Source organism: Hemicordylus capensis, chromosome 4, assembly GCF_027244095.1.
Source record: "Hemicordylus capensis ecotype Gifberg chromosome 4, rHemCap1.1.pri, whole genome shotgun sequence".
Taxonomy (NCBI): Eukaryota; Metazoa; Chordata; class Lepidosauria; order Squamata; family Cordylidae; genus Hemicordylus; species Hemicordylus capensis.
Window position 1 is genome coordinate 23194617 of NC_069660.1, and position 23932 is coordinate 23218548.

General features: G+C 42.1%; 1 protein-coding gene across 5 annotated transcripts in view; it reads right to left on the reverse strand.

Annotated features, from left to right (window-relative positions):
* The window catches only part of CSTF1 (cleavage stimulation factor subunit 1), a 33303-nt gene extending 9417 nt beyond the window's left edge, over positions 1–23886 (reverse strand). For 2 of the 5 annotated variants that reach the window (XM_053250169.1, XM_053250173.1), the window contains exons 1-7: positions 22065–23886; positions 20749–20982; positions 15069–15264; positions 13601–13878; positions 11841–12038; positions 10379–10769; positions 1829–1873 (exon numbers count right to left, since the gene is read on the reverse strand). In XM_053250169.1, the coding sequence (XP_053106144.1) occupies positions 1829–1873; positions 10379–10769; positions 11841–12038; positions 13601–13878; positions 15069–15264; positions 20749–20982; positions 22065–22184 (1462 nt within the window). In that variant the 5' untranslated portion in view covers positions 22185–23886. Of the gene's footprint in view, positions 1–1828; positions 1874–10378; positions 10770–11840; positions 12039–13600; positions 13879–15068; positions 15265–17816; positions 18197–20748; positions 20999–22064 lie in introns of those variants that run through there. The other 3 variants (XM_053250170.1, XM_053250172.1, XM_053250174.1) reach the window with 3 other exon arrangements.
* Positions 23887–23932: the final 46 nt, after the last annotated feature.

The window sequence follows — 23932 nt, forward strand, 5'->3', positions numbered from 1 at the left end:
TGCAGAAGAGGGCATCCAAGATTACCAGGGGCCTGAAGCACTTTCCTTATGAGGCAAGGCTACAACATCTGGGGCTTTTTAGTTTGGAAGAGGGGCTACCAACAGAAGGAAGTATTTTTTCACACAGGACATAATCTATGGAATTCCCTGCCACTGGATGTGGTTATGGACACTATCTTGGATGGCTTTAAAAGGGGCTTAGACAAATTCATGGAAGACAGGTCTACCAGTGGCTACTAGTCTGGTGGCTATAGGCTACCATCCAGCCTCTGAGGCAAGATAGCTCTAAATACCAGTTGCAGGGGAGCTACAGCAAGAAAGAGGGCATGCCCTCACCTCTTGCCTGTGGACTTCTCAGATGCATCTTGTGGGCCACTGTGAAAGAGGATGCTGTACTAGATAGGCCTTGGGCCTGATCCAGCAGGGCAGTTCTTATGTTCTTAGAGCAGCTATTCTGGTATTTAAGTAATATCTAATGTTAGATAACACCAATTCACTAACAGAGTAGAGATGATTTATTTGTTTCATTTTCTATTATCTAGGAGTTAAGGGAAATTGTTTACACAGCAACTTAGAAACAGGAATTAAGCTAGACAGGTTTTAAACACGTTTTTAAAAGTCTGAAGTTCTACACCAGAGACAGAAGAAAATGGAAATGTTGAATAGGAACTACAAAAAGCTATAAATATATCAATGCTTATTGGGACAGCGAAAGGTGTCAAAACACCACCGCTGTCAAGGCAACATAAGGAACAAGGTTTCTACCCTCCTATGTTCCCACAGGAGTGCAAGGCCAGTTAGACTGGTCTATGCTTAGAATTTCATGGGGTCAACTGGATTCCAGAACCATCTGGGAGTGACTGTCAATGGCCTTCTGAATTTATGGAATAGCAGACTGACATGAGCCATCAAAACAGTTGCTCCCAAGTACTTTCTCTCACCACTTTGCTGGCACAGATTTCCCCAACTTATGGAGGACCCAAGGCAAACTAAGTGGGAAGGGAAACTATTGCGCCAAAGCTAACTGACTGTGGCGCAGAGTATCTGTTAAAGTTTATGGCAGTTTCAAAGTTATCACATCTGCAAAGTGCCATCCAAAGCTATTTCTGGTAGTAAGCAGCTACATGAATGCATGCTCTCTCTGTACAGAGTCAGATACATTGAACACCTGCTATCTAATAAACAGACAAAAATGGCTTGAATTCCATTTAAAGTAGCAGCTACCATTTCAAGCACAGGATCAATTTGAGGTACTGAAATCATTCAGGGAGGATGGATTGCAATTGTGTGGCTCCTGCTCAGAAAAAGATGATAAAAAAGAAAAGTGGATCTTGAAAGGTTATGAGCAAATAGTTGTCTTCTAGATATGCCAGGACATACTGTAATCCATTTTCCAGACCAAAACGGCTTTTTGACCTGGGTTTGGCATTGCCCTTACAAACCTGGTTGAAGATCTTCACCTAGAAACTGACAGGGACAGGTTTACATATGGTCCTCCTATGCTATCTGATCAAGATCTAGCAACCGGTGTTCATAACCTCAAGGCTAGGCTACTGTGACGCGCTCTGAGTGGGGCTATCCTTAATGGTTGTCTGGAAACTCCAGATGTTACACTGTAAACTTTTTTGAATCGGCTTTCATGGCCAGGAATAAGCATGAGTAGATAATTTTTATACACTTTTTAGATTCAATTTTACTCTATTGTCTCTTTTTAAAAACAATGTAACTTGAATCCAGCACTCAGGATGGGGGTGGTTAGAAACTGAAATAAACCTAATCTTGGCAGAATTGGTTAAATATTATTCATAGTTATATAGGTCTGACTCACCCCAAGAAAGAGAGGTTGAAGCCTTTCTTTCTAACGTCCAGATTCCTAAAATTTCAGATGAGGAAAGGAATAGGTTGAACCAACCAATTGCAGTTAAGAAAGTAAGGCAGACCATTAGACAACTTAAGAATAGCAAACACCAGAAAATCCTCAAACCAGAATTTCACAGCTTTGCTGGGATCTTAGTAGATCCTTCAGTTGATATAATTACTGAATACTGTATCCCTTAACCAGACAGTTACCGTCATTTTGGAAAGTAGCTAAGTTACAGTAGATGCCTAAGAGGGCAAGGACTTGGTTATACCAGACAATTTCTCTTCTAAATAAAGAATATATACCTTTATCTCAATCTTGGCACAAATTTGTTCAAACCTAAATATATCATGAAGGATGTACCAGCATTTATGCCCAGTTGAAAGTGAAAGATATGATATTTGAAAGCCTATTTGTAGTAATCAATCTAAAAAGAAATGATTGTCCTCTGGTCATGTCCTTTTGGAATGCTGAAAAAGCTTTCAAATGGCATGAGTACAACTTTTTGTTCACTTCCTGGAAAGTACTTATTTCTATATAACTACAAATGTGTAAACAATTTCTAAAAGTTGGGCGAATGATAGTTTGCCAGAATCTCTATTTTGAGAAATGGTAAGTGACAAGGATATTCCTTTCAACTATTTATTAGTAATGAAGTTTTAGCTTTTGTTTTCGGAGGAAGTGAAGTTATTACAAGTTCAGAGACAGCACAAAGAGAAACTAGGTTAATGTGCAGATACTATAATGCTATCATTGGCTAGCCTTCATTACTCTTTGAAAGAAGTTAAAAATGTACTGAGCCATATAGTTCTATCATCAAGATTCAGCAATAGCTCACTAGAAAACTTTATGCCCATGCTTACGAGTTAAGTGCCCTTCAACTCAGTGGGACTTAATTCCAAGCATATGCCCATCAGATCAGGCTGCATGCTTTTGACTTGTGTGAATAAGTCTATTAGACACATGAAACGGCGGGGGGGGGGGGGGAGAACAGCTTGGGACCCACTGGATATGTGGTCCTGCTAGATATTTAGAAACTCAATTGACAAATTTTGTTACAGATCAAAATTATGGCACAACTCAAGAGGTGCACAGCTGCTTAGATATTGTTTTTATGATTTGGGAAAGTTACCTTAAAAGTACAAGAGTTTAATACCTTTTTATTCCTCCACATCCAAACCCAATAATACACTTTCCACCAAAGGCTTTGCAAACTTAGCAGAGGCTGAGCTGCAAAGGTTTTGTAAGGAAAAATAGGGAATCTAGAATCAGGCTAGAATTTGTCAGGGTTTAATCTAGTTCAGCATTCAATTTCTAACAAGTGGCTAACCAGATTCCTCTGAGAAGCCTACAAGCATGGCATGAAAACAGCACCGTCACCCACCGCCATCTCCAGTGTCTGATATTCCAAAGGATATTCCTATTGGACTTGGAAGTTCCACGTAGTAATCATGCTCTATAGCCGTTCATAGACCTATCCTCAATGAATGTCTTGTTATGAGCCATCTATGCTAGTGGACAACATACTATTTTATGGCAGTAAAGTCAATAAGTTAATTCAATTATGGCGATACTACCAGCATTCATGAGGTGTGGTAATCAATACCCTTTTTGTTGTTGCTGTTACAGCAAGGAACTAATGGCATTCATTTAGAATGTTTACCATACATAGCCATGGAAGAACTATAAAATGCATGTAGTTTAAATGTTGTAAGTTCAAAACTGAAACTCATTTAAGAGGTTTCCTCTTTGAATTCTTCCTTCTTTACAGGGTACTCTCCAAATTTTACATAAAAATGGGAACACAAGACCAAACTACTTTTGCTGTAGTACATATAGTAGAACTTTTGACAGTTACTAAAATAAACTACTACCCACTGTAAAGCCCTGTGTGAAGATACTCAGCAATACAACCAACATGATCAGAAACTCAATAATTGAAATCCTTACTAACAGGGCACATGTGCGGCTAGGGATGTGCACGAATGGATTCGTGCACTCCCGTGAGGCGGAGGATGATTACCTTTAACGAGCAGGGAGGGTGCTCATCCCCCCACTGCCACTTCCCCACCGTCGGCACTGTCTCCAAAGCTGGCGCGGTACCTCCTTGCAGCCCTGGTCAGTCTTGTAACGGAAGTGGCTGATATGCGTGCATGACCTGCATTGGCCACTTTCAGTACAATGCTGACTGGGCCTGCAAGGAGGTATGCAGCAGCCTGGCACCAGCATTTTGCGGGGCAGTGTCAGAATGAAAAAAAGCAGCAGGGTGGGATGGGCACCCTCCCTGTTCCTTATAAGGCAACCCCGCTGCCTCCTAACTGGTCTGAATGCCAGACCTCCGGACCAGTTTGGCGGTCTGTAGAAGGACCACTGAACCGGTTCATGCACATCCCTAGCCCTGCCTAGGCTCTGCAACCCACAGAAACTACTCTGGGGTTGCACAGAGTGCCCCAAAGTGTGTGTGTGGGGATTGGCTATAATCCCACCCCTGACCTGTGGGGGCACCATGCTTCAGAAGCAGAGCTCCGAGCATTGTGAAGGTCCTTTTTTGGCTGCACATGTGTGCTGCTAGTGAGGATATTAGTCAGTATGAGTCACGAGGGAGGAGAGCTGGTCTTGTGGTAGCAATCATGACTTGTCCCCTTAGCTAAGCAGGATCTACCCTGGTTGCACATGAATGGGAGACTTGATGTGTGAGTACTGTAAAATATTCACCTTAAGGCAGTGATTCTCAAACTTGGGTCCTCAGGTGTTATTGGACTTCAACTCCCATAATCCTCAAGCAAAGGCCACTGAGGCTGGGGATTATGGGAGTTGAAGTCCAATAACACCTGAGGACCCAAGTTTGAGAATCCCTGCCTTAAGGGATGGAGCCGCTCTGGAAAGAGCATCTAGGTTCCAAGTTCCTTCCCTGGCATCTCCAAGATAGGGCAGAGAGATTCCTGCCTCCAACCTTGGAGAAGTCACTGCCAGTCTGTGAAGACAATACTGAACTAGATAGCCCTATGGTCTTACTCAATATATGACAGCTTCCTAGGATTATGTAAAAAAGATTTAATTCTGATGTTAATAGCTCCTAATGCGAAAGCAAAGAATGTGTACAATAATTAATATTACAAAGTAGAAAAGAGACCTAAAGAAACTGATCTCAGGAGAAATTGATGAAGGACAACCTCCTAAAACTTATCGAAAAACAAATCCAAAAGACGGTGGTATTACAATCCTAGAATTTCGATACCAGAAAATTAAAGGTGCAGTATCGTTAAGGGAGACTTGTACCACATATGGAAGTCTTTCACACAGGTTTAACAAGTTGTTCTAGTAAGAACTAATCCTTTCATTATCCCTACAGCCGGACTAAATTTGGTCCAAATCAGTTAAGGCAGTTCACAGGTTAGCCCACTTGTACCTCAAACATCCATGTGTCCACCATCTTGAATCAGGGTGGATTACAAAATATGCCCTTGAGCTATCTCTCTGTGTCCCTAAAGCTGTAACAAATATGGTTTAAATCAGTTAGGCAGTTCATAAGTTAGCCCACTTGAGCAAATGTTCATGCATCCACCATCTTGAATTGGGGTGGATGACATTATCATAAACTATGCCGTAGAAGTGTCCCTATGTATCCCTTCAACTGTACCCAATTTGGGTCATAATGGTCTAGGCATCGCGAAGTTGATGGGGGAAGAGCACACACGCAGAATGCCTACTGCACAAGTCTACTGCATAGTAAGCTTAAAGAAATGAGATAAGTTATGACTTTTTAGTTGTGACCTATACAGGCCATTGGGGGATATTTGAAAGAGGGAAACAGCAAATATTTTGATTGCATGATACAGGAGAACCTCGTTACAACCTTGTTACTTGCGAGGGTTCTGTTCCTCAGCTACTACTGCGAGTAACGAGGCATTCCAGCTATGGGGAAAGGGGATTAGGTTCCAGGGTGGAGGAGAAAGTCCAAAAAAACACCCCCCCAAAGCCCAGAACCTTCTGTGGCATGCTCTGCAGGTCTCTCATATACCAAGTAATGCCCCACAAAGGAAGAAAAACTTCAAAAAATATTGCGAGAAAGTCTGATTTTTGGACGGAACGAGCCACAAAATGGGACCTTGAGACAAAATGGAGGGTGGAAGTGACTTCCGCGATCACTTCTGGTCCTCTAGGAACTGCAAATATGCTGTTCTTAACACTATTTTATCCGCACGAAATGGAACAGGTATCTATTAGACACCCCGTGGATACATGAAATCACAAATAATGGGGCTCTCCTGTACTGAAGGAAAGTCTATATTCCCCTGAATATGCACTTGGCATTTATAGGCATGGTAGATTAAGAAATATATAAATACACATTGTAAGATATTACAAGGAGTGGAGAGAGATTATATTTCTTCCCGCACTTTATGACAAAGCTGAGGAAAGTACATAGTATATTGTCAACTTAGACTATGTTTTATTTACCTATCCTATTTTTTAAAAAATTAATTTTAACTCTGTTCTGAGTTTTCCATAAATCTCTTTGTAAGTGTTCAATAGATTATATGGGTTACCTTAATGGGCTAACTATAGAGTACATTCACTAATTAACAGGAACAAAACCATCAACCAAATGGGTTGAAACCTCTGAAGCTGAACATATGAAATAGGTTTGGGCATTCCCTCATTCCCTAGGCACAATTACTGGTACACTCATAGTGAAATCTTAATCATAGTGAAATCCTACTTCATTATGCTCCAGCATAATGAAGTAGGATTTTAGCCATCAAAAGTTTACACCAACTATGTATTGTCCATTAGCTGGATGACAAATCCTCTCCCTGATTCTGAGATAAGGGTCTTTAAAACTTACTAAGGTTTATATACTGGCATGGCATGGGTTAAATGTATATTACCAGTGTTACTGTAATTAAGAGTCTGATATGCCAGAGTAAACCACCCAGAGTGCAATGGGACACTGTTCATAGTAAACACTTTGAGGTCTGAAGTCTTGTTCTGTATGCAGAAGTTATATTTAACTATTATAATTATTTTATGCCCTTCAAAGAACGTAAGAGTCAATAACATTTCAGGAACTTGGCTGCTCCCTGCTGGTCTAAAGCATTAAAAAATGAAGCTCAAATTGGACGATAGTCATCTTACCAATCAATTCTAACATCACTATTGCACCAATTGCTTTGAGAGCTCTGTATTAGTGCAGCAGCTTATTAGGTTATGTGTGCATTGAAACAGTAGGTCTGTTCAAATTTGGATTTGAAAATTCAAATTTTATTCATAATTGCCCCAAATAAGTAAAATCCAAATCCAATTATTTTAGAGTTGGATCAGTAAAGTTGGAATTAATTCTGCAATATCAAAATTAATTTCAGAAATGCTTTGGAATTTTTGAACTGGCAAAATGGAATAGGATTTTTCCAGAGAGGTGAATGGAGAAGTAGAAAATATCACTGGTTGATCCTAGTCTTGAAACTTGCCACACATGCGGCAAATGAGGTCAGGGCCTCTTGTAGTGAATTTGAATAGAACTCACCAATCCCTTGATTTTTGGTGAATTTTTGAAATTTTTCTTTAAAAACCGTTAGAAATTATGGAATTTTATTTTATTTTTAGATGGGGAAGTAACACAGAGTCCTGCCAATGTGGATTTCATTTTTGAACATAAGAACAGCCCTGCTGGATCAGGCACAAGGCCCATCTAGTCCAGCAACCTGTTTCACATAGTGGCCCACCAGATGCCTCTGGGGAATCCACAGGCAAGAGGTATGTGCATGCCCTCTCTCCTGCTGTTGCTCCCCTGCAACTGGTATTCAGAGACATCCTGACTCTGAGGCTGCAGATGGCCCACAGCCACCAGACTAGTAGCCATTGATACACCTGTCCACCATGAAACTGTCTAAACTCCTTTTAAAGCCATTCAAGCTGGTGGCCACCACCATATCCCATGGCAAAGCATTCCATAAATTAAATATGTGCTGTGTGAAAAAGTACTTCCTCTTGTCGGTCCTAAATATCTCAACTTTCAGTTTCATGGGGTGATCCCTGGTTCTGGTGTTGTGAGAAAGGGAGAAAGGTTTATCTCTGTCTACCGTCTCCACTCCATGCATAATTTTATATACTTCAATCATGTCTCCCCTTAGTCGCCTCATTTCCAAGGTAAAGAGTCCCAAATGCTTTAGCCTAACCTCATAAGGAAGGTGCTCCAGGCCTGATCATTTTGGTTGCCCTCTTCTGCACCTTCTTAATATCCTTCTTACAATATCCTTCTTAAGATACGGTGACCAAAGCTGTACGCAATACTCCAGATGTGGCTGCACCATAGATTTGTATAAGGGCATTATAATATTAGCATTTTTATTTTCAATCCCCTTCCTAATGAGTCCTAGCACAGAATTAGGCTTTTTCACAACTGCCGCACACTGAGACAACACTTTCAATAAGCTGTCCAGCACGACCCCAAGATCTCTCTCCTGGTCAGTCACCAGCAGTTCAGATCCCATCAGCATCATAACTGTATGCCATCCATTCAGGAGATATAAAAGTGGGGACAAAAGGGGCATGCTGTTACCCCTTGTCATGAAGGCAAAGGGAAGATTTCTCCACATGTTGGTGGAATGATGGTTCAAGGAGGGTATTCAGTTCCAGAAGGTTTTGTAAATTTCTGGCTTGAAACAAGCCAGACTTCACCATTTTTAACAAAATTTCCAAAACTTCACAAAAAGTCATGGAATTGACCAATTCTATTCAAATTAATTACATGTATTTATGCCCTGATCATCTTCCCCACATGTGTGGCAAGTTTCAAGGCTCTAGGGCCAACTGGTGATCCCCCCACCAATTTCCCTATTGACCACTATGGAGGAAAATCTGAATTTAAGTTGGAATTTGGATTTGAATTCCGAATCCAATCCACTATCACCATAGAATCCAAATCTGATATTGTCAAACTTGGACTGGGTCGAATCCAAATGTTCAGTACACACACAGGCCTACCAAACAGCAAAATGGCAAGCACAAACTTTGATGCTGTTTCTTCTGATCCAGCAATAAGAAAATCAAATTGGCAACACCATATTTGTACCAAACAGAACTGAAAAGAAACAAGCTGATGCACCATTTCAGGAAATTCTCCTCTGGGCTCCAGTGGTTGGAATAAGAGCTGTGCAAAAGCAGAAGTATGTTCTTGGGCAAGTTTGCATACTACACCTTAGTTTCTCCTGGATCTAGCAGAAGACGTTCCTCCCCCTGAACAGATGAATTATTTACTTACAAGAATGGACCTGCAACAGGTATGCATGTGTTACATTATCCAAGTCTGTGCCTGAACACATGGAAGTCTTTAGGCACCTTTTGCTCTCAGAAGCAGAATGGGTTGCAATTGTCTTGAGGGAGTATTCTTCAAGCTGAGAAATGTCACACTCATTTTGTTGAAACCCTCCTTGCCCCTCCATTGCCATTCAATTCCATTAGCTCTGCCCATCCGGTTGTCTGCTAACTTTCCTCCGAGACCACAAATATTCAGCTCCTTTGACTTATGCTGGGGCAATATGGGTCACCCCACCCTTCTGCCCTTTCTCTTTCAGATTTTTGTGAAACCAACATATTTGCAGGTTACCCGAATCTGCCAATACCTTTTTTTCTCCCTCACCTCCAAGTGTCACTTTGACAAACTTTATATAATCTAAAAGCTCTATTTACAGTTCTTCCTCAAATCAACCCACTACAGGTAGACCTCATTATCTGCATATTCGCACATCCATGGTCAGGAAAAAGACACCCAACTTCGGCATATGTGGCCGGGGTGTGTGTGTGTGCTGCCGACCTTGCATATCCATGGGTTGGAGGTGGCCAGAAATGATCGCAGAGATAATTTCTGGCCACCATTTTTTTCAAAGCCACAAAATGGTTCCTGTCTTTGTTAAAGGGGGGGAAATACACATACCAATTTTCAGGCAATTTGGGGGCACAGCACGACTCAAGGGGAGCAGCATAGCACGGTAAAAATCTCCCCCTGTAAAAATTAGCCGATTTTTGGCCAACCAGGAACCTAACCCGTGCAATCCCATAGCTTCCAAAGACTGCAGCCGGAATGAATCCCATAAAGTTGCAGCCGGAATGTAACCCTAGTGAATATTGAAGTTCTCCTGTATTCAATCTGTTATAGAGAGTTGCAGCAACAACATTTTGCTCAGCTGAGCAGAAGAAAATGCTTAGGTTCCCATGGTTTTCAGTCTAACTCTCAACTCACTGAAATAATTCTCCTAACTCAAGTCACCCACCCAGAATAAACTCCCTCCATGCACAAAGACAAACCCCTAATTTGAAGATGGGGAACCAAGGTAGAAAAATGGTTAGTAACTCAACAACAGTTGGGTTTTGTACACGTAGTAGAAAACCACTGCAAGGAGATATTAAAGCCCATCGAGCTAGAAGCAACAGCTTGTGGAACGACGGCTAGGGTTGCAAGAAAGACTGAAAACTCTATTACTTGGAAGAATATTTTTCAGGTTAGCTTCTACCCACCTGTATACTTGACCAGTGTTCTCCCTGTGGATATCTCCCATAACTTAGCTACAGAGTCCTTTCCACTTGACAGAATATATTTGGAGTTCTTGGAGAAAATGGCAGAACAGACTTCAGCCCCATCATGCGCTTTCTCAAAAGTAGTGATACAGCGATTTGAAACGCCATCCCACAATTTGATGCATCCATCTTTGCTGCCTGTTACATACATGTTTGCACTTGCATTGTAATTAACTGAGCATATGGCATCAGTGTGCTGATCTTGAGGATTGCAAGATACAAAACACTGGAAAGTATTGACGTCGTATAGTCTCAGAGTGGGATGCTGGGTACCGACAAGTATGAAGTCTCCAGAAGGATGGAAAGAGATCGAACGCAGCATTTCTGCTTCCTGTTAAGTTAGAAAATAGGCAATTAACATTAAAAGACATATTCCTGTTACTAAACACCACTGTGCTGGTTGCTGGATGGAACACAGAAGGAATTCATTTCCATGAAAGGCCTTTGTGATCAACTGCTAACTATTCCATGGCTTCTAAATCTGTTTATCAAACTATGTCACTTGCCTTCAACTTATTTGCAAATAGATTTGCAAACAATTGAATAATGATCAGTAGCAGAAAACAGAATAGTTTTGTGGCTATGACAAATCAAAGTTTGGAAGGAAGGAAACTAATTTAAAAGGCATAGCTTATGTAAATATTCCACACACTGTACATCCTAAATCCTTACCCCACACAAGACAGAAGCAATTAGGAATGCTAGCCAGTATTTGGGGCTAGGAAGATTTAAGTTCTGCTCACAGAAGTCACAGACCACAAGAGTTGAAATGAGTTCAAGTCTGTTGAGAGCTATCTTTGTGCCAATTGTGTAAAATAGGGATATGCATTTCTTCAGTATTTAACTGAGAAATAAGATTTCAACTTTATCAAAGATCTGAAAAATTAGATCCAAACTAGATGTTACACAAATTCTGTCTTACTTTCTTCCTAAATAAATAAAATAAAACCCCGAACCAAACCCAAACATAAGCAACTTTGGTATGTGGTCTGTCTGAGAAGAGAGTGGCTGCCCAATTCCCCCCCCCCCCCCCGCCCCCTGGTCCCTTTTCAGCCCAACTAACTTGTGGGGAAAATATATGAACACTCATTTTTTCCCTTGTGTGTGGGAAAGCAATCTGCAATGTTGCTTTTCTGTTTTAAGAGTTGGGCAAAAAGTCACAGAACACTGTGTTCCATCTAGTTGAGTCCTTAGGCTTAACACATAGCAGCTGAATGGCCTCATCCACAAGTACAATGTAATCGAAAGTTACAACCTGTGGTTTTCTTAATACTAGGATGGTCTTAACTTCGCAGATACTCATTTACACAGTTCAGTGAAATGAACAAAACTTCTAAGTCAAATGCTTTCTAAGCCAAAACTAGTTATTTGTATGTAGAAAGTTATGATTAAAGGGTCTAACCTGGATATATTTGAAGGCTCTTTTTGCAGATGGTTTCGAGTAGTCAAACAATTTAAGTGTGTAATCCCTTGAGCCAGAGGCAAGAATCTGTTCTGTTGGATGGAAAGCTAAACATGTCACCTCATCCACATGATCATAGAGAGTCCTAATAACAGGGTGGTTCTCCATGTTCTGCTGGGCTGTTTCATTCATCATGACCTGAAGAAAACATTTAGAAATATAGTGTTGAAAGTAGTCTTTTAGCTGCATGAGCTAAGGTACAAGTAAACTTACACATTTATCTGGAAGGAGTTACCTCCACAGAGAACACAGTGGATCAGTAGGTTCTAGCAAAGATTAGGGCTGTGTGTCGTATGCTGTGATAATCTGCAGCACTGTGTTGCTACTGTGCAGAGGCAACCACTCGCAGCACAGACATTTCCACACAGTTCCTCACATTTCTGGTGCCATGGAAACCAGAACATGTGGGGGCTGGCTGGGGGGGTATGTGGGGACATCTGGGAAATGTTGTTCTGCAGAACTACATTTCCCAGATGTTTCCGTGCCCTCCCAGCGGTGTTCTAATTTTTTTTCATCTGTGTGCGGAATGAGTTTTGTTCTGGGAGGCAGTATCAAGGCAATGTGTGCACATGTGCATCCAGAGTGGGGCCTTCTTGATTCAACCTCAGCTAGCTAATCGATCCGTGAGGTCCCTGTGCAGGCGCAGAACCCATTCCTTATGAATGCAATGGATTGCACTCCAGATCTTATCTTGCAAATGGGAAGTGAAACAGTGAGAGATTGGGACTGGTCCAAATTTTGCCAATCTGTGGCTGTGTCTACATTTGAACATCAAAGTCTAATAATACCTACTAAACTTAACAATGTGAATTTCATTCTTACAAAAGGATGCTTCTTATAGATATTCAAAAATAGTTATCTACATCTTAATAAAAATTGACACATATCGAAATTTCTTGAAAATTTTATTATTCTCAACTTGTATAATAATCTCTAAAATAAAGATGGTTTGTTTAAGTTTGAAGTCATTGTTCTCATGACTGCTTGCAGACATATCTTCTACCAAGTCATTCCTGTATAGAACTGGGATAACCAGATATGTGCTCCCAAGAAAACTACAGATATGTTCAGCAGCTGCATTACCTCCAAAAGTAACACATTTACCTTGTTTAACTTCCCATGATGTGAGCTACTGAGGTAGGAGGACAAAACTGAAATGACCCGCTTAAGACTGTGTAGTCAGCAGTATAACAAAAAAATGAGACTCGAATGCTAAGTTCCAGTTCACCAGAGAGCTGTCAGGATCTCAGATTAAACACATTTACCTTTCCAAAATACATCCGTGAATTGTGTTGAAGGAAACAGATACTCTTAAAATCTAATCACTAAACACATCCAGAACTCTCATAAGCAAAGTGCATAACCACTATAAAGGCCACAGAGTCACACTGACAGAGGGGCCAAAAATTCCCCAGACCACCCCACACACTCTGGTTCACAATCAGAGAGCTACAAAATGAGCACTTATGTGACTCAAATATCCCTTGATCACTTTCTGATCTAGGAAGACAAGAAATGTATTCCGATACCAAATATGGTGGACCCCAAACCTCACCAATCTGGTCTATGCAGCAAGAAAATGTATTTAGAAGGGAGGAACAACTTCACCTATCCAGCATCCTCTCTCTTTGAGATAGCCCAAGCTAACCTGAAAATGCCAAAGAAAAAACAAAATTGTGAACCTCCATGCGGTTTTTTACCTCGATGGGCATAGCACTCTTTGCCAACATTCTCTCTGTATCAAGTATTTTTATTGAAGCATCAGCTGATCCAGTAGCTATTAGCTGTCCATCTCTACTATATGTAGCTACGCGACATGGTCCCTTGTGAGATGTGACATAACATGTCTCGTATTCAGAAGCCTCTGGAGACATCGTCTGTACATCTGCATCAAATTCCAAGTCAATACCTGTGCCAGGGGCTACGGTATCAGAACGGCCAATAGCATACTGAACGGCACTATCGTCATTCTCCATTCCTAGAAGAAAAGAGATTACAGAAGTCTATTTCCAAAAGTAGGCAGACCCAGACTTTGAGCAGGCAAGACATTAGTGACCGGTTACTGCCACTTTGGGGCTATTCTCACAGCCATTCTGAAGATTTTGCAAGCAGGAGGGGGACATATAAATACACCACAGATCTGTTGCTACTCTATGCTGTTTATCAACTAACACTTCAAACCTCATGTAGCATGTTCACAGTAACAACATGCTCATAAGTCTGACTGATTTCCCCGAGGTTTTATAAGTCTACATATTCTATACCCAGGGTTGCAGCAAATTCTGATCTCAGGAAAAGGACTAGATAATTTAAACATCATGTTTTCTATTGTTGTTCTTGCATTTCAACTGACTAAAATTAAACAGAGAAATTGATGTAAGTAACTGAGCCTGAAGAAATTGTATACCATTTGGAAATCTAAATCTACATCCAGCTTATCAAAGAAACTAATACTGACACACAGTTTCTGTTGAGCTGGATGGAAGAGCAAAAGCATCTCAGAAAAAGCTCTCTGCAACTCAGCTGAAATACTGGAAAAGCATGGGAAAGCTTGTAGATTACCGTCACAACAGAACTACATCACTAAAGATAATTACTTTTGCTATATATGAGAGGTCCAGTTATATAATACTACTCTTATTACTTCTTTTTTAAAAAACCTAAAGCTAAAACAGTCATTTACTACTGTGCCTTCACCTAACACAGAGACACAAACAGCTGGGTAGGCACCAGTTCATCTTCAAAGAAGAATGAGGTGGTATCAGGGACAGTGTAGCATTTCTACACATGTATAGTGTTGTTAAGATGCACCATGCTTGTAAACCCAGCTGAACTAGTTTTACATTGTCGCTCTGGCAATATACTGGAAGACATTATGTACATATGTTGTGGCAGCTTTATATTCTGCTCTGAGCAGGCTTATAGGACATGACTGTACATTATATATTTTTGTCTAGTTATACATTGTAATCTAGGGCAACTGATGTTTCTTAGGGACTGTTTCAAAAGACTGGCAAGTGACTGTGTTATGACCTGAAAAACCACAGATAAAGAGGGAATTTGATTTTCAGAAGTACTTGCTAAAATAGCTGTCTCAATGTAAAACCAATGTCATATATCTCACCTTAAGCATATCATCCTGAATTTTTGTCTGATATCACCACTTACCTAGTTTAATAAGATGCAACAGCTGTTCAGAGGGTGCACATACAGATTGTGGCTTTACCTCATTTATTAGACCATTAGCAATGTTGATGTATCCATCATATAACAATTGACTAATAATCAGCTTGTAAAGTTGCTGCCTGTCTTTCAGGCTTACTTTTGGCCTATACATTGTGAACAAGGGCTGTCTTCCAACGGTCTGAAACAAAGAGTGGGGGGAGAGAATTGCTTACAATGCAACAGAGACATTTATACTATAACAAAAGTGCAGAACTCTATTTATGTCATTCAATTTATATACCACCCTTCCTTAAGTGGTTCAGGGCGGTTTACATTACAATTTTTTTAAAAAAGAGAAAATCAAGCAACATTTAAACCAGATTAAATCTCATTAAAATTAAGGTTAAAACTAGATATCATTAAAAGCCAGGCTGAAGAGATGGCTCTCCTGAAGATCTCCAAAGAAGACAGTCCTCTTATGACCATGGGGAGCACATTCCATCTAGGGGCGGCGGCAATTGAGAAGGCCCGATCCCAAGTTGCCACCAGTTGAACTGGTAGCACCCAAAGATGGATCCCTCCTGATGATCTTAATGAGTGGTGGGGATCTTATGAAGAAAGGCTCTCTCTCATGGACCTAAGTCATTTAGGGCTTTAAAAGAAATAACAAGCAATTTGTACTTTGCCTAGAAACATATTGGCAGCCAGTACAACTGTTTAAAAACAGGCATAATGCGATCATGGATGCAACGGTGGGCTGTGTGTCTGTGTGAAAGAAAGAAAGAAAGAAAGAAAGAGAGAAAGAAAGAAAGAAAGAAAGAGTTGTGACAAAGGAGGAATGTGCTATTGTTTATCATGAACCAACACGGGATGATTCACTTGTAGACTTTATTGTCACAAGATTTTGTCATGGCCAGATTTAAAAGAAAATTAGACAAACCCAGGGGGAGGAGAGCTCTACTGACATCTATTAACCATATTATTATTATTTTTACATTTATTTCCCACTCTTCCTCCAAGAAGCGGTGTACTACATACTTGAGTTTCTCTTTCACAACAACCCTGTGAAGTAGGTTAGGCTGAGAGAGAAGTGACTGGCCCAGAGTCACCCAGCTAGTTTCATGACTGAATGGGGATTTGAACTCGGGTCTCCCCAGTCCTAGTCCAGCACTCTAACCACTACACCATGCTGGTTCCAGTGTGGTGTACAGTGTGGTGTACATATCCAGTGTGGTGTACAATGGAGTCAGTGGTGTAGACTAGAGATGTGCACGAACCTGTTCAGCATTCTTTTCTAAGAACGCCAAACAGGTTCTGAACCGGTTCGAAAACGAGGGCAGGGGTGGTTTTAAGGACAGGGGTACACTACCCCCGCCAGCTTCCTCCTCCAGCACTCTGTGGATAAATAGTCTGGTGGGGTGGCAGCATACCTCCTTGCCGCCCATTGTTTTACTGACTGAAAGTGCTGTGCGACGTAAACGCGTTGCGGGCATGCACAACATGCGCCCACAGCACTTTCAGTCACTAAAACAATGGAGTGGCAAGGAGGTACGCAGAGCTATCCACAGAGCATTGGAGGGGCAAGCGTGGTGGGTGGGGGTAAGAACACGCTCCCCCAAAGCTACCCCCGCCCCACCATCAGCTCGAAGGGAGCTGGTTCCATGCACATCCCTAGCAGTGTTCCCTCAAAGACGTGTGCGTGTGCACACGCTCACATGTTTTTTTGATGTCTGCTCAGTTAATTTTAGATCCCACTCAGGTTCAGTCAGGAAGGCGCCATTCTAAATGGATGTATGTACACACTGCCTTGATACTGCCACCCAGTTCACAATTCATTCCACACACAGATGAAAAAGATTAGAGAGAACAATGATCCCTAGTGTAGACATTAGAGAGAACAATGATCCCTAGTGTAGACAGAAAGAAAGCTTTAGGAGCAATTCCTCACTTAAAATTTTGGGAGGAGAGGAAAGATACTCAAGTTGGGGGAGAAAAACTGCTTTGGTGATTGAAGAAATGGGTTCTTAGGTTTGCTGGGGAGCAGGCTCCTCAAATGCTTAGGAGGGGCATCTGCACCCTGGCAACATGATCCAGCAAAGTTCCTATATTTTTAGGGCAGAGTGGCAGGGTAGGGGAGGCTTTTAAAAGTATGGCATATTTCAGATATGGCACCAAATCAAAGTTACAGTGCAATCCTATGCAGGCCTCCTCAGAAGTAAGTCACACTGTGCTTGGGGTGGGGTGTTAACATAAGAACTGCCCTGCTGGATTAGGCCCAAGACCAATCTAGTCCAGCATCCCATTTCACAGTGGCCCACAGGCAAGAGCTGAGGGCATGGCCTCTCTCTTGCTGTTGCTCCCCTGCAACTGATATTTAGAGCTATCTTGCCTTTGAGGCTGGAAGTGGTCTATAGCCACCAGACTAGTAGCCACGGAGAAAACTGTCCTCCATGAATTTGTCTTTAAGCCCCTTTTAAACCCATCCGAGCTAGTGGCCATCACCATTTCCTGTGGCAGAGAATTGCATAATAATGCGCTGTGTGAAAAAGTACTTCCTTTTGTCTGTCCTAAATTTCCTGGCCTTTAGTTTCATGGGATGATCTCTGGTTCTAGTGTTGTGAGAGAGGGAGGGAGAAAAATTTATCTCTGTCCACTCTTTCTACTCCATGCATAATTTTAATACACCTCTATCATGTCTCTCCATAGTTGCCTCTTTTCCAAACTAAAAAGCTCCAGATGATGTAGCCTTACCTCATAAGGAAGATGCTCCAGGCCCCTGATCATCTCAGTTGGCCTCTTCTTCATATTTTCCAGTTCTACAACGTCCTCCCTAAGATACGGTGACCTGTACGTGGTACTCCAAATGTGGCCGCACCAAAGATTTGTATAACGGCATTATAATGTTAGCCTTTTTTGTTTTCAATCTCCTTCCTAATGATCCCTACCATGGAATTTGCCTTTTTCACAGCTGCCATGCACTGAGTCAACAACTTTAATGAGCTGTCTACCTCAACCCCAAGCTCTCTCTCCTGATCAGCCACTGACAGCTCACATCCCATTGATGTATATGTGAAGTTGGGGTGAGGTTTTTTTTGCCCCAATATGTATCGCTTTCAGGGTGGATTTGATTTAAATCAAACTGATTTAAATCACGATTTAAATCACTAGCAGGGTGGATAAAAAAAAAATCCGATTTAAATCAAAAAAATCCAATTTAAATCAAAAAAATCGGATTTTTTTTATTTAAATCGGATTTTTTTTTATTTTTATCCACCCTGCTAGTGATTTAAATCGTGATTTAAATCAGTTTGATTTAAATCAAATCCACCCTGATTGCTTTACACTTGCCTACATTGAACTGCATTTGCTGTTTTATCACCCACTCACCCAGTTTGGAGAGATCCTTTTGGAACTCTTCATAATCTGTTGTGGATTTCACTATTCTAAAAAGTTTAGTGTCATCTGCAGATCTGACCACTTTGCTGCTTACCCCAACTTCTAGATCATTTATGGACATATGCATAAGTGTGATCCTTTTGGCTCTCTCAGTGGCTTTCAATATCTTGACCATGGTATCCATCCTGAAGGGGTTGGGATGGGAGGCACGGCTTTGCAGTGGTTCTGCTCCTACCTCTTAGGTAGGTTCCAGATGGTGCCGCTTGGAGACTGTTGCTCTTCAAAACAAGAGCTCTGGTATGGAGTCCCACAAGGTTCCATAGTATCTCCAATGCTTTTTAACATCTACATGAAACCACTGGGAGAGTTCATCACGGGGTTTGGTGTAGGGTATTATCAATATGCTGGTGACACCCAAATCTATTTCTCCATATCAACTTCATCAGGAAATAGCCTAACTTCCCTAAATGCCTGCCTGGAGGCGGTAATTGGCTGGATGAGGGAGAACAAGCTGAGGCTGAATCCAAGCAAGACGAAGGTACTCATTGTGGAACGTCAAGACCAGTGTTCCCTCTAACAGAGATTCCCAGATGTTGTTGACTACAATTCTCAGCATTCTCTACTGCAATGGCCGTTGGCTGGGGATTATGGGAGTTGTAGTCCACCACATCTGGGAATCCCTGTCAGAGGGAACACTGGTCAAGACTTAAGAAGTGGGTTACATCTGCCTGCTCTGGATGGGGTTGCACTCCCCTGGAAAGAGCAGGTACGTAGTCTGGGAGTACTTCTAGGTCCAAACCTCCTCCTAATTTCTCAGGTCGAGGCAGTGGCCTGGAGCGCTTTCTATCAGCTTCGGCTGATTCACCAGCTATCCATTTCTAGAGATAAATGACCTTAAAACAGTGGTGCATATACTGGTAACATCCAGACTTGACGACTGCAATGTGCTCTATGTAGGGCTGTCTTTGTACATAGTTCAGAAACTGCAGTTAGTACAGAATGCAGCAGCCAAGTTGGTCTCTGGGGTTGCCTGGAGAAATCATATAACACCCATTTTGAAAAAACTATACTGGCTGACAATTAAGTTTCTGGGCAAAATACAAAATGCTGGTCATTATCTATAAAGCCCTAAACAACCTGGATCCAAGGTATTTAAGACAACACCGCCTTCTTCAGCAACCCCGCCACCTATTAAGATCATCTGGGGAGGTCCGGTTGTGATTGTCACCAGATTGGTTGGTGGTGACCCAAAACCAGGCCTTTTCTAGAGTTGCCCAGGACTTTGGAACACACATCCTAATGAAATTAAGAGTTTCTCCTTCTCTGAATGTTTTTAAGAAGGACCTGAAAACATACCTGTTTAGCCAGGCTTTTAGTTTATAGTTTTAAAGCTTTGGGTTTTAGCGTTTTTATCGGTATTTTTAAAATTGTTTTAATTGTGTCAAGGTTTAATGGTTTTTTAGAATGTGAACTGTCCAGGGACTTCTTTTTTTTTTTTTGTATGGGGCAGTATAGAAATGTAAGAAATAAATAAAAATATTCAAGAGCACTGGTCCCAGTACAGATCCCTCCCTGAGGGACCCCACTTCTTACTTCCCTCCATTGTGAAAACTGTCAATTTATTCCTATTCTCTGTTTCCTGTCCAACCTGGCACAGGTAAACCTTAAATATGCTTTCCATCAATTTACCTGGCCTGAAGTTTCCCGGATCCTTCCAGGGTCCCTTTTTGAAAAATGGATTTGTAGGGACCAGTTACATATTTTTGCTAGGAGATTTGTTATTTTTTTAGTTTGCAGGACAGTTTAGAATATCACTTCAAATTGGCCCAGTTCTTCAGCCTCCAAGCTGGAGAAACTCAGTTCTGGATTGGGTATATGGCCAGTATCCTCCACCGTGAAGACATGCAAAGAACTCATTCAGCTTCTTTGCAATTTCTGTAACCTCCTTAATAAGAGGATTACCCTCTAATAAGTGGAAGAATTGTAGCCTCAGTGAGCGAGGCAACACAACTTACCTTCTACATTCATAACATTTAATTTCATACCCACACTCCACCCAGCAGCTATCTTTCTTCTCTTCACTCCCATTTTCACCAAACCTTTCTCCCGCGCTACTGCCATGCTCTCGCTGTAAACCAGCCCCTTCTTTTCCCATCCCACGTCTCCAAGCTATTGTTAGAATGATCGATAGGGTGGGGCGGCTGCTGAATAAAAGGGAATCTTCGCTTACATGCAAGAAACGACCCCGGGAGCAATAACGAAAAATCAAAAAGCGAAACCTACTCACCAGCCCGTCTTTTGGTCTTGATCGCTCTCCGCTCAAAATGGCTGCAGGAGAACCGAGAATATCGATGTGCGTCTGTAGAGGCAGCTGGAGAGAAGCAGACGGAGGAGGAGGAGGAGCAGGTGGGGGAGGCGGCGGCGGTGGCAGAGGAGGGGGCGGTAGCAGCTGCCTGGACCGAGGGCCGCTCCGCCGAACAGGCTGCTGTGTCGAGCCTACACACATCGATTGAAGACGCAACTGGGAGGGAAGGTTCCAGCTGTTACAGAGAGTGGCTATGTGCATGCGCCATCAGAAAAGCAACTTCAAACATTACTAACTCTAACTGCAGAGGAAAGCGCGAACCTGTATTAATGTGGCGGGACATGAATAGGAATGTTTGGAAAGGAAAGAGCGAGGATCTGGCCCAATCTGTAGAGAACAGGGATTGCTATCAGAAATTCTGCGGGTGATGCTTTCAAAACCATTGCTGAATTTCTCCATGCAGAGATTTTATTTCATTCTTTAATTTCTGGCTGTCATGACTCATGCCACCAAGTTATTTTATTTTAATTGCCACTCTTCAAAAATGTATACAGTCTGGTGTACAATTTAGCATACATTCTGTCTAACCTCTCATTCTGCTTTCACACTGATATCCTGAAAATGCTTGTGCACTGCTAGTTCTATGACTAATTTAAGTTTCAGGAGCTACTAAAAGCTTTGGCACAGGAGAATGTTAGGGAGAATCCTGGGTCTGAAAATGATATTTCTAGGTTCTGATGTCCAGCTTGAAATAGGACAGTACTGTATTAAGAACTATCGGATCTTGACCCAAAAGTCCTGAACTCCCACCCACCGGGGCTGTTTGTATCTAGAATTGTCCCATCATTCTAATGGATGGGAAGCAGCAAACTTGCTTTATGGAATACCATAATCCTAGAAAATTAGAATATTCATTCATTTTTATTTGTTTATTTAACATATTTATATACTGCCCAAAATGCAAATCTCTGTGTTAATAAATGTGTTAAATAAATACACTTAATATGCAATGGAGTTCAGATGCTGTGGAAGATGGGACAACCTAGAGATTTCTGGCAACCTTAATTCCAGCTTGATTCTAGTCTCATTCATCCAGAAGAAGGACCCTTGAGCTTCCTCCCAACTGTGTATAGAATTACAGCCTTAGGCAGTTGAAGGAAATGAGCACTGTTCAGTGACCAAAAAATAAAATAAAACAAAGTTTGTGCTTGAAAGCAGTGCCTTGGGGATTTCCTATTTGTTTGATTATTCGGGCTCAGATAGTCCCAACCACAATACCAAGAAACAGTTCTACTCACATCAACCTCCAGAAATGGCAGTCGCATTGGCTGTGGTTCATTGGTGGGTGATCCCATGGTATTCATGCCCCATAGAAGCTGCCGTCTATCACATGCTGAAGAAATACGACGACTTGACATTCTTCCTCACAGAACTAGCAGCAACTTAACAGACACTCTTCAAATTTCACTTTGAAATTCCCAGCAAGTGATGTGAAAATGACCTTCTGCCACCTTTGTGGCAATATCACAATATCAATCTTATTGATTTAAGATTGTGGCAATATCACAGTATCAATCTTATTGAATCTTATATCTGTTCTGGTCCCTAAAGCAACTTTGGGGTCACTTTCACAGTTTTCCAAAGCACATGGGCAGTAAGAATCTGCCTACATTCACAGTAGCCTTGACTGCTAGCTTGGTATGACAGAACAAGTGAATGGTTTGACAATCAATGCAAATTTTACTTATTGTGGGAAACTTAGCCTGGTAGAATGTTCTTTCACCCTTGCCTGAAAACAGAAGTTCTTAACTGTAGAATGACTCTAGTTTGATTTAGTAGCCAAATGCTCCCACTGTATAGTTTGGTTGATCAGACACCACTATTTTGACAAAATGAGGAAAATTTGCACGTCACATATGCTTTTTTGGGCTCCATGAACTGTAGGAGTCATCTCATCACCGGAAGACCAGGTGGTTGCATAGTACTACACATCCTGATAGTGCCGTAAGTCACAGCCCCTACCAGCCCAACATCCTCTTCACATTGCTCCCGTTGAGCTCATAGGCAGTATTAATTTACAGTTGATTCACGTTTGGAGGACAACAGTTTAGCATCCCTTCAAGATAGCCCTTCAGTTGTAAATCCAGCCATGTGCCACTTAGAAGTCGTGTATCTTCTTTGTATGCTTGCTATTACTTACTGGGAGCAACCCAGAAAGAGTGTATGATCCTACTGCCTTGGTGAGCCCACAGTCATGCTGTAACCCTATTTTGCAAGTTAGGGCTGTTTCCAAAATGGCAGTGCAGTCTTTCAGAGCTGGCCTGATAGACCTGTGCTCTGGGGAAAGCCAGTTCTTACTGTGCAAGCACAATTGCAGCAGCCCACTTCACTTCTTGTATTTCTCCTTCACCTTGTGGCACACAGAAGCCACAGTTTCCAGAGTACAGCTGCAGGCCTTGCCACCGCCGTCCTGGGGGAATATGGAACTGCTGGCCACTATATATTATAGGACACTGGTGGCACCCAGTTACCCATCAGCAGTGGCCCAGGCCCAATCTTGTATGCATCTAGGCTGGTCTGCTCATGTCAAGTGGTAGCCTCAAAAAACACATGTGTCATTGGATGGTGGGCCACACACAAGGGCCCTGAGCTGGGCCTACCAGCCTCATGAAGGACACAGAAGCCACCTCAGGGTAAGGCTTTTGCCCTCAAAGGGTGTGGGTGTGTGAGGATAGATATTTCTGAGCCTCCCCGCCTCAGCCTTATACTGACACCATCATAATCGACCGAGGAAAGGACTGTGTGCGTGCGTGCTTGTGTGTTAGAATGGGGTCCTTCAGCCACCGTTAGAACTGCCTGAGGCGATACGCTATTTGCGTAAAGGAGAAGCCTCTCGCCACCCGCACCAGGCTTTCCCGGCTGCAGACTCCTGCGCGCGACAACTTTACGCAATCGGCGTAGCGCCCAACACCTCCGCAAGAGAAGAGACGCAGCGGAGCGTTAAGCGCGCACGTGGAGTCAACGCTCGCCCTGCTGGGCAACTCAGTACAGGAAGAAAGAGACTAACTGGCCTTCCCGGGCCCTCAACTTCCTTTCGTGCGTATGTACCAGATGATGGGGGACCGCGAACGAAGACGGTTAGGAACCAATGAACGGGCTGCGCTGT